Genomic DNA, 12555 nt, shown 5'->3' with positions numbered 1-12555 from the left:
TAGCACACAACGGTTGGTGGTCAGGTCAGATGGTCAGGTACTGACCTTCTCACCTGGTTACAAATCTTCTTAATTACAAAATTGTCTAGCTTGTACATGCCGTTACTCAAATTCATGTTGAATGATTCGGTATGTTTAATAAACTAGATTCTATGATGTTCCTACTATCAATTGAATTACATGGTAATATTGAGGCATTATCAGTCAATGCAATGCTTGTTATCCCTCAAATGAACAAACAGAGCATTGGATTCTGGCTAATCTAACACTGTATTTGTGTTGTTTAATTCTAGTTGCAAGATCTTTACCTGTCTGGCCTAAGTAAAACATATTACATTCCTTGCAAGGAACTTTATAAATGCAACCAATTGTGTTGTTGGGGAGTTCTTGATTAACATTTGTTTAACAGTGCATGAGTTTTTAAATGTCACATTGACGTTCAGGTTTTAGTTGTGAAGGAATGTGTGAAATTTTTAGTGAAATGGTAATATTAAGATATTCTTATGGTCATGGGTGGGCTTGGGATCAGTTCTATAAAAAGTTTTCTTAGTAATGTTTAGGCATTTGTCTATGAAAGATCTAGGGTATTTAAGGTTTGAGCCAATATTATATATATATATTTGTATTCCTCATCAATGAATTCCGGACTGCAAATTCTCAAGGCACGTAAAAACATTGTTGAAAATACTGACTGTTTGACTTTATTATGGTGGGCAGAATAATAATGAATGTATGAACACACATTAGTTGGTTTTCTATAAATACTGAACTTAAAAGTGTTACCTATTCTGTGTATCAGACAGTCTAGGAATGGCAATTTACAGTCTTGCTCTAATTCCACAGTGAATTTGATCAGGGGGCTAAGTTGTTAAGTTGGCAGGAAAGCTTTTAGGTCCTCATTACATGGCCAGAGACATAATACATCATCAACATATCTAAACCAGACTGCTGAAGGTGGTAAAATATTACTTAATAGTTTCTTTTCAAAGAATTCCATATATAGGTTGCTTAATACAGGTGAGAGTGGATTACCCATTGCCATACCAAATTTTTGAGCATAATATTCTCCATTGAATTCAATTTGCAATCCTTAATACATAGTTTGATGAGTTCGATGAAGTCGTCTTTCGAGACGGGCAGTGAAATATCATCCAGGGAATCTATGAGGAACTCTAGAAAATCATCAACTGGGACCTTTGTAAAGAGTGATGTTACATCAAAACTGACCAGTTTAAAATCATAATTAATGTGTAAGTTATTGAGTTTATCAACCAAATCCATATTATTCTTGATGTTGGAGTTAGAAATGTTGCCAACTAGGGGATTTAGTAAAGAAACTAACCATTTAGATAGTTTATAAGGGATTGACCCAACTGAGCTAATGAATTTGAGTAACGGCATGTACAAGCTGGACAATTTTGTAATTAAGAAGATTTGTAACCAGATGAGAAGGTCGGGTCGCCTGACCACCAACCGTTGTGTGCTATTTAAAGATTAGTAAGGTCATTACCTAATACCTGACCATTGTGGACCTGGTCTCACCCTCCTCTGTATATATACACTAGGGGCAGTGAAAATCTAATATACACCTTGGTTTGTATTTCTCTTTAGTCTGTACTCACCCCTGAAGATGTGAATTACAGGAAAGCGCTTGGGAACTTCGTGTTTTCTTCTTTCCTTGTGGTTATCAGCATAATATATATATATATATATATATATATATATATATATATATATATATATATATATATATATATATACATGTAAAGTAGCTAAAACAACTATCTGTGCATACTCTGTGGGAAACAATATAAGACCATAAACATTAGTATATAAGGGCTGTCACCAGTCACACATAAAATTTCGACATATCGACCCTCACCTGCGCAGATAGTTGTTTTGCTTACTGTAATACAGGGTGATTCAGCAAAGAGTACATTCAATTTGAGGATATAATCCCTGGATAATTCTAAACCACAATGTCTCTATGGTAAAATGTCAGATTCTGTATAGTTTCCATGTTACAATACATTTAAGATTTTGTATTCATGAGAGTTAATTTGTTTTGATATCCCTGTAGGTTTTTGCAATAATTTATTCACAGATGTCTTATGTACAGCATGATACAGATAAGCTGACACAGGTGCAATGAGACAGGGACCGTGTACAACCGAATGACATAAAGGCAGTTACAGGAGGAGTTTCACTTCAAATTCACTCTCATTAATACAACATATTATATGTATTGTAACAAGGAAACTATGCAGAACCTGACATTTACCCAAAGAGACATTGTGGTTTAGAATTATCCAAGGATTTCATCCTTTAATGTACTCTTTGTTGAATCACCCTGTATATATATATATATATATATATATATATATATATATATATATATATATATATATATATATATATATATTATATATATATATTATATATATATATATATATATATATAAATGTATATATATATATATATATATATATATATATATATATTCAACAAACTCACCAGCCAGGACTCGAACCTCAACCTAAAACACTGTGACCAGGAGTGCTACCAACCACGCCACAAGGACACCAAAAGCAATCCGAGACTTTGTTATATTTCACAGGAAGCTTGTTCATCATGATTATGGCGCAGTGAACCTCAATTGGTGATTGCCCATGCCACTTATGTGGTCTGAGTAGGGTCGAGGTTCGAGTCTGGCTGGTGAGCTTATTGATTATATGTTGAAATCCGTGTCCTATTTGGACTAATGAAATATATATATATATATATATATATATATATATATATATATATATATATATATATATATATATATATATATATATATGTATGTATATATATATACTTCGAGAGATATTACAGACTAAGGGTAATGCTTGAAAACTAATATATACATAGGAGGTGAGATCAAGTCCCTCGAGGAAAAGCAGGTGTCCCCAATGTTCTGGTCATAAGGCAGTGACCCAACCCCTACTAATTTTCTAAATAAAAAAATTTACTATGACCTGACTACTGGCTGCTATGTAGAGATGGCATGGTCAATATTTGTTTAATAAAAAACATTAGTAAGGGTTGGGTCACTGCTCATGACCAGAACATTGATTTTCCCAGAGGACTTGATCTAGATGAATACAAAAGCGCTTGGGAACTTCGTGTTTTCTTGTTTCCTTGTGGTTATCAGCATATACTTGGATCACGCGAACCTACAGTGATTTACATATATATATATATATATATATATATATATATATATATATATATATATATATATATATATATATATATATATATATATAGATATATATAGATATATATATATATATAGATATATATATATATATATATATATATATATATATATATATATATATATATATATATATATATATATATATATATATATGCTGATAACCACAAGGAAAGAAAAGAAAAACAAAGTTCCCAAGCGCTTTCGTGTAATTCACATCTTCAGGGTAAGTACCCGAAAGCTTGGGAACTTTGTTTTTTCTTTCCTTGTGGTTATCAGCTATACCTATATCACACACCTACAGTGATTTACTTGCATATATATATATATATATATATATATATATATATATATATATATATATATATATATATATATATATATATATATAACATAAACGCAGAGAAACGTAAAACAACAACAGTATAACAACATAAACATCAATACCGAACTCAACAACGACAACAAAAATACTACAACTCACAGGCTCTTTAGGTTCTTGTTGTCTTCCGCGAAGGTGAGGTTTGGCATCGTCTTTAGCTGTGGAGCTAAGTGGATGTATCTGGCAGGAGGGACAGATAAGACTAGTGTTACTAAGTGTTACGGAACTTTCTGGGTCCTGGTATATCCTATTTTAATCAATCTATTTACGTCCAGTTTAAATTAATTTTACTCACGTCCAACTTTGACTAATTTTACTCACGACCAGTATAACGCACAAGCCTTACGACATTCATTTCGTGTGATATTGGCAAAGTTGAATAAGATATACGAACGTCTCTACCACATGTGGGTTAAACTACCAACCTAATGCTACCAGATAACAACTTTACGCATTGTTGGTATCTTGTTGTAGAAGGGAAGTAACATTGTAGAATACATATATTGCATCAGTAAGACTGAATGAATGATAACAAAAAAAAGGAGAATAATTGTGCTTCAGTTCCATCCAATGTGCATTAAACGGAATAAAGCTTTGAAATTTTATACATTATTTCTCATGAATTAAAGAGCAAACTATATTATAATATCATATTAAAAAAAAGGGGGGGGGGCTTTAGATACATCTACAACATTAACCAGTTCACATGGAGGTACTCACATAGACCTGAGCTGGTGAAGACCCTTGAAGGAGCCGACCTCGATGGTGTGAAGCTCACCCATGTTTTCCAACACTCTGTAAACATAAGAGTCTAACTAAGGCAACAGTAATCAACACACCACAACATGTGTATTAAACCCTGAACTTTACAACTTAGATAAATAGACACTACTGCATCTGTATTACATATACCTAAATATGCACAACAAAAAGTTACTGCCCTGTTCTTTATACCTAAATCTGTACCATCTGGAAATTATAATATCTATGCCAGAAATATTTTACCGCAATTGCACTTTATACTTGAATTTGCTCCTGTATCACAACAAATAACAAGCACTTCCTCTCATCCATTTTACTGAGAGGCAAGAGTTTACAAACCACTTAGGCTGACGGTATTTCCACACTGTACCACTAAATTTCCTCTACAACACTAATGTCCTCTCCTTCTACACACACCGCTGTGAAATAAAGTATTTTGATCATGTTGTGTACTTTTATTACCACAACACAGCAACAACCATACTCTACACCACAACACAGCCACAACCATACCCTAGACCACAACACAGCAACAACCGTATCCTACACCACAACACAGCAACAACCGTATCCTACACCACAATACAGCAACAACCATACTCCTACACCTAGCAACAATCATACAAAACACCACAACACAGCAACAATCATACACTACACCACAACACAGCAACAACCGTATCCTACACCACAACACAGCAACAACCGTATCCTACACCACAATACAGCAACAACCATACTCTACACCACAACTTAGCAACAATCATACAAAACACCACAACACAGCAACAATCATACACTACACCACAACACAGCAACAACCGTATCCTACACCACAACACACCAACAATCATATCCTACACCACAACACAGCAACAACCGTATCCTACACCACAAAACATCCAGACATACTCTACACCACAACACAGCAACAACTATATTCTACACCACAACACAGCAACAACCATATCCTACACCACAACACAGCAACAACCATACCTCTACACCACAACACAGCAACGACCATACACAGCAGTGCGTCTCTTCGGCCAGTGGATAGTTCACCTTCCCTGGACTGAAGTACTTAGCGTGGATGACATGGACACCAAATGGATAAATTATATCAACACCACCACCACCATGGAAGCTCACCACCACTTCTTCCCCGAGAAGTCCGTCAGATCATACCCAGCTAACTTGCCTTGGATCACACCTTGGATCAAAAGACTTATGCAACAGAGACAGCGTCTTTTATCTCAATGACCACAACCGCTACATCCACCTTCTCAACCAAGTCATCCGTGAAATAAGCACTGCAAAGAAGTCCCGCTACCCAACCAAGTTGCAACACCTGAAGCAAACCAACATCAGTCAGTGGCATAGTAAGTTTAAGGAACTCTGTGGATTATACAAAAATAAACACCCACTCCCCTTCCTTAGCCATCTCACTAATGGTGACACAGCTGAGCAATCAAACAACCATTTCGCAACTATATGCCAGACGCTCCCCCGGCTTGACACAACCAGTCTCCCTACTTACCTACCAGCCCCTTTCCACTGGAAAAACGAAAGACGTCTGTGGCTGTCGCCTTCCATGACTTCACCAACGTATTTGACCTAGTCGACCACAATTTAATCATAAACGAAGGTATCGACCTAGGGTTTCGAAGAAGTCTTAAGCCATGGCATACAGACTTCCTTAGTTACCGACGCCAAGTCGTACGCTTCCGAGGGGATGTCTCCACTTTTCAGTCACTCACCTGTGGCGTCCCCCAAGGCACCAAGATGGGACCGCTCTGCTTCCTCATACTTATCAATGAGGCCCTAAGAAACCTCTCCTCGCTGGAAATATGTCGACGACTCCACCATTAGGATCAGTGTCATCAACTCGGCTCCCGACTACACTGCCCTCCAGGAGCTATTGAACACTCTCCAAAATTGGGCCACCCCAACCACGTCACCATCAACCATGCCAAGACTATGGTTATGCACATCAACCTCTCCGCTGACGTTGAACCACCTCCTTCCATTACTTTGGCTCCAACACATTCCAGGTTGTGGACTCCACTAAGCTCCTCGGCGTCACTATAGATAACAAACTAAATTGGAAAACACACGTCAATAAAGTTGTCAAATCCCCAGTTTTCGTCTCCACCTTCTCCGCCGACTCAAGTCCCTCAGAGTTCCTTCGCCTGAGCTCCTCAGTGTTTACTCAACATTCATACTTCCCAAGCTCACCTATGACTAACCTGCCTGGTCTTCCCTCACAGTAAATGCCACACAACGTAGACACCGAGAAACAGTGCAAAAGAGGGCATGCAAGATTATTCTCCCCTCTTCCTACTCCACATATCGAGAAGCGCTCAACACACTGACCCTCTCGATTCTCTTCGACCATCACCACGACCTCATCTGCAAATTTGTGAGAAAGCTTCTACACCATCCTCGAAACCGCCCCTACTTCCATCCGAGAGCCCTCGTCTGCGAATTGCTGACGTACTGATCCCTATAAGAACAGCCCAGTCCCAACCATTGTGAAAATTATCAACAACTCGTAATCAATCAGTTTATTCACTCCCAATCAATCTTGCCTTTTGCAGTCACTACGTTGATATGCCCTGTAGTATAAACTTCTCACCATTCAGTTATTATATGTTACTTGTGTATTACTTGTCAATCAAGTAGTTCATTCCCCAATTATGTTGCTGTATATTTTCAATCTCCCGGCTGCCATGCTCTTTCAATAAGCCCTTAATTTGTATTATTAATATTATTTAACACAGCAACAACCGTACCCTACATCACAACACAGCAACAACCATTCACTACACAGCAACAACCAAACCCTACACCACAACACAGCCACAACATTCCCTATACCACAACATAGGAACAACCATACACTACACCACAACACAGCAACAACCGTATCCTACACCACAACACAGCCATAATCGTACACTACACCACAACACAGCAACAACCATACCCTACACCACAACACAGCCACAAACGACCCTATACCACAACACAGGAACAACATACCACACCACAACACACCACAACCTATACCACAACAAGAACAACCATTCACTACACCACAACACAGCAACAACCGTATACTACACCACAACATAGAAACCATACCCACACCAAACACACACAACCCTTCCAACACAGAACAACCATTCACTACAACAACACAGCAACAACCGTATACTACAACAACAAAAAACCATACCTACACCACAAACAACAACCATACCCTATACACAACACAGGAACAACATACAACCAAACACACCACAACCCAACCACAACACAGACAACCATACCCTACACCACAACACAGCCACAACCGTACCCTATACACAACACAGGAACAACAACACCAAAACACACAACCATACCTACACCACAACACAGCCACAACGTACCCTATACCACAACACAGGAACAACCATACACTACACCACAACACAGGAACAACCATACACTACACCACAACACAGCAACAACCGTATCCTACACCACAACACAGCCATAATCGTACACTACACCATAACACAGCAACAACCATACCCTACACCACAACACAGCCACAACCGTATCCTACACCACAACTCAGCAATAACCATACCCTATACCACAACACAGCAACAACAATACCCTATACCACTACTGTACATGTCAACAAGCATACCATATCGCCTACTGCACCCAGTAATATCCTGCAACACAATTCTATTGACATCCCAATGTGACCTGTCACATACTGACTTGCAACAGGAGTGCCATCGATTACTCAGCCTGATGGCATGACCACAACACACCGCAGCAGGTGTGCTTTGTCACCAAAACTCTCCAACACATAACACTCTAGCTAAAGCTCTGGTATATAACTAATTTTTTGGTTGTCGCTGTAATTATTACATTTTGTAAGGGGTGTGTGTGATATACATGAAATAATATATATATATATATATATATATATATATATATATATATATATATATATATATATATATATATATATATATATATATATATATATATATATATATATATATGTGTGTGTGTGTGTGTATTAATCTAGCGAGGTATTGTTTGTATATTGAAGTCCGCGTATATATGTGATAAGAGCAGTATCATCTGCATTGCGTGTATTTTATATTAATTTAACGTGAACTTTTCCTTCCTTATCACTTTTAACTTCTCATTAAGAATTCTGAATATAATATATCATAAAATGTTGCAGATAGAACACAGCCGTGTTTTACTCCCTTTCTAACTGTGAACCAATTAGTAAGTTCATTATTCACTAACATTGCAGCTTCCTGTTGCCATAAAATTCTAATATCTCCTTCTTTAATGTATATTTTTTTCAAGCAGATATACAAATTTCTTCCGACCTCTAAAGCCCATTTACTCAAAATTCTCTAAATCCATTTTGCTCTTCATATAACTCACTTTCTATTTAAAAATTTGTTCTACTTAAAATTATGTTAAACAAAACTTTGCAGGCATGACTTATTAAGCGTTATGTCTAAACTGGGTGCACTCTACGGCTCCTGGACTTTTAGGTAATATTACATATATTTATTTTTTTAAATCACTGGGAAGGTCTCCTTTGAAGTATATAGAACCGTATTTTAGTCAAACAAGTATTTCATCCCATTCTTGACCATTTGTTTTATAAATTCTGCTGGAAGATGGCCGACCCCACAAGTTTTTTAATTTTTCTTTTTGCTCACACTTGCCTCAACTTTTTGTTTCCAAAATTGGCATATAGATCTTTATTTCCATTTCGTTTCTTGCCTCTACAATATCCTTATCAGTATATAGTTCTTCTACATACTTTACCTTGTCTTTTTTATTTCTTCTACCTCAAACAGGAAGCTATTGTCTTTGCTTTTAATAGTCCAACCCGTTTTTTTTCTGGTTCATTTGTTTATCCTTCTGTACACTTCCCTATAATTAGGCCTTCTGTCATCATCTTCAGTCTCCTTGCATTTCCTTTCTAGAGCATCTTACATAGGCTTTTGATTTTTTTTGTAAACCTCACTTCGTTCTCTCATAATTCTTCGTCTATCCATTTTCTTTCAAATTACATTTATCATCCACTCATTTTTAGCCGCGTTTCTCCTATGTCCTAAAAAAATTCCCCAGTCTCTAACATAACTTTTTATTTCGTAAATATTAAATTAGCGGTAGTTTAGGTTGGTATTAGGTTAATGTGCAATAACCTTTTGTATGTAATGTTCAAGTGATTTAATTAGCTATGGGGATTAATTTCAATGTAAAATAAGTTAGGGCTAACTCAGTTTAGATTATCATGCGAGAAACATGTGAGAGAGGTAAAGACACACAGAGAAAGGGAGAGACAGGTAGAAGACACTCAACGCCAACAATACCTGTACTGCCACAAAATATAAAAGTGAAAGAAGCATATTTTTACCTTATTTATATTATGACAAGATGGTGGATCCTCAAATATTTGTGCAGTCACTCAAAAAAACTATATACACAAAATTGTATTGATAAAATATGACGCAACGGACGAAGGATTGTGACAACCCTACCGAGACAACAGGAGTCGCGGTGTTCATTCATAGTTTTTTGTGTGACTGCGTAGTTTATTTGATCTCATTGGTAAGGTTTCAGGGCAGTTTCACAGCCATTGAGTTCATCCTTATGTCATAACTTACATAAGACACAAATCTCATCACAGTATCAATTAGCAGGAAAACATGACTTACGAATCTTCAAGAATTCATAATCATATAGTAACTTATATGAAACTGATGCGTTCATACACTTGCAGGTGGGTGATACATATGACTTAAGGATATATGAGTATTAATATTTCTCTTGCTGCTTATTTTTTTCTTTTTTTTATATAAGACACCTCCAGTTAGATAATTAATACATCTTGTTATAGGGGAAATATTATGTACGATACGATAATATATTTTAATAGAGAGGATTTATTATGTACGATACGATACGGTAATACATTTTATTAGAGGGGAAATATTATGTACGATAATTTGAGAATCCATCTTTACGTCGTAGAAAAGAAGCAAGAGTGATTTTCTCATAGTTCAAGTTAACAAGGGACATTGTGACTCTTAACACTTTGAGTACGATGGCATTAAATTGTTGTCCTGATCCTGTTCATCAAAGTCACCCCAGCAATACTGGAAAATCTATTTTCGGTTTCAATTTCATATTCTATCCTGACCCTGTTTTGAGTTTACCTAAATCTCATTTATTTTATCCCTATTTTTTCTTTTTGAATTTTTGAAGTTTTAGATAGCCTCAGTAAACTCATTACTGGGACTAATCTGACCCACAATCTGCCTCTGTATAGTCAAGGTTCGTTATTGAATTTCTGAATCTTTCCCGAAAAAAAATAATGTAGTCTATTTGGTTCTGTAAGTTGTTTGCATTGTCCTTGGATATTAAACCCGGACCACCGAAAGCCTACATTGATTTACCTGTGTACATTACAGTTTCTGATATATTTGCAACACCGTTTTGCTGGAACTTGATTAAAAGCTGTCTAGGACCCGAATGTAGGCGGGCTGCCCCAACCCTTCAAGCTTCACAGTAGTGGGCAGGGAACCTTGAGCTTTTAGACCAACTGGTTTAGTGGATAAGCTTCCTGCCTACCATTCCCGGTGTTCCGAGTTCGATCGATACCGCAGTAAGAGATTATGGTTTACACTCACTAAAAGATTAATCTGCACTTTTACGGAGTTATACATTGAACACACCGGACCAAGAAATCTGATAACACTCACGGTATTTGTCGCAGTGATCGTTGCGATAGTGATATATATATATATATATATATATATATATATATATATATATATATATATATATATATATATATATATATATATATATATATAAATATAACGAAGAGGAGAACCAGGGAAAACACAAACATCTTGACTAAGTTGGGTTTCTTTAATCACTATGTTTTTCGGAAACATCATTTTCCATAATCTGAGCCTAGAAAAAAAAAAGTTTTGAAAAGTTTTAAAAATACAGGGCTATACAATAAAAACATAACATTATACGAAAATTTACCTTCCATAAAATTTAAAGAAAGAGCACTCCAATTTAAAACCGACAAAACTGACGAGAGACCTACGTACAAAGCTAAAATCAAGAATAAAATGTGAAACAATATATACAAGGGTATATTGTGCATGGATTTGTTTCTTCATATTTACAGCATCATTTAACCAAACATATTTTTTCCATAATCACTCCAAAAAATATCTATTGATATTTAATTTCTCTCTCTGCCAAACATTATGAGCTCCTAGAATGAAGCTGTTATCGACTAATGACACAACCTCACAATAAGTTTAACTGTGTGAACTAAATAGTTTTATGGACCTGAAAAAGTCGGGATTAAATAATTGTCAGTTTTCTTATCTACTGTAGATCAGTCAGTTCATACATAGTGACTGAGTAACTAACAAATACAGATATTTTCTGGCTACTTCCCATTAACGCAGCTTACGAAATAATTTCCTACCCTAACCTAACGTAACCTAACCTAACATAACCGAAGTAAGTAAACTAATATAACCTAATCCATTCAAAATTTCGTATCACTCTTAATAACCCACATTCTACTATTTTTCTTTCTTCGCCAACAACCTTGTACCAGATCGGATTATTTAGGTGTTTGCCGCCATTTTCATGAACTGTACATATTAGAATTTGAAGATCTTTTAGATGACCCAATTATATGTATCAGAGTACCGACTATAGTTGTGCCTGAACTGTCTCTGACCTGTGTATGGAATGTGCCTGCTGTGGCTGGACTCTCTGGGCTGTTTCTGGAATGTGTCTGGGCTGTGTCTGAACTGTGTCTCAACTGTCTCTGGACTGTCTGGGCTGTGTCTGCACTGTCTCTGGACTGTGTTGGGCAGTGTCTGGACTGTGTCTGGGCTGTGTTTGGACTGTGTCTGGGCTATGTCTGGACTGTCACTGGACTGTTCTGGGCTGTGTCTGAGCTCTGTCTGGATTGTCACTGGACTGTCTCTGGGCTGTGTCTGAACTGTGTCTGAACTCTCACTGGACTGAGTCTGGACTGTGTCTGGACTGTCACTGGACTGTGTC

General features: G+C 36.7%; 1 protein-coding gene across 1 annotated transcript in view; it reads right to left on the bottom strand.

Annotated features, from left to right (window-relative positions):
* The window catches only part of LOC121853921, a 176975-nt gene that overhangs the window by 59318 nt on the left and 105102 nt on the right, over positions 1-12555 (bottom strand). Inside the window, 2 exon segments of the mRNA XM_042348323.1 lie at positions 3748-3825; positions 4366-4440. Coding sequence (XP_042204257.1) covers positions 3748-3825; positions 4366-4440 — 153 coding nt within the window.

This window comes from Homarus americanus, unplaced genomic scaffold (assembly GCF_018991925.1).
Source record: "Homarus americanus isolate GMGI-L3 unplaced genomic scaffold, GMGI_Hamer_2.0 scaffold18703, whole genome shotgun sequence".
NCBI lineage: Eukaryota > Metazoa > Arthropoda > Malacostraca > Decapoda > Nephropidae > Homarus > Homarus americanus.
The sequence above is the reverse complement of the archived record's forward strand: the minus strand, read 5'-3'. Positions and strand labels throughout refer to the sequence as shown.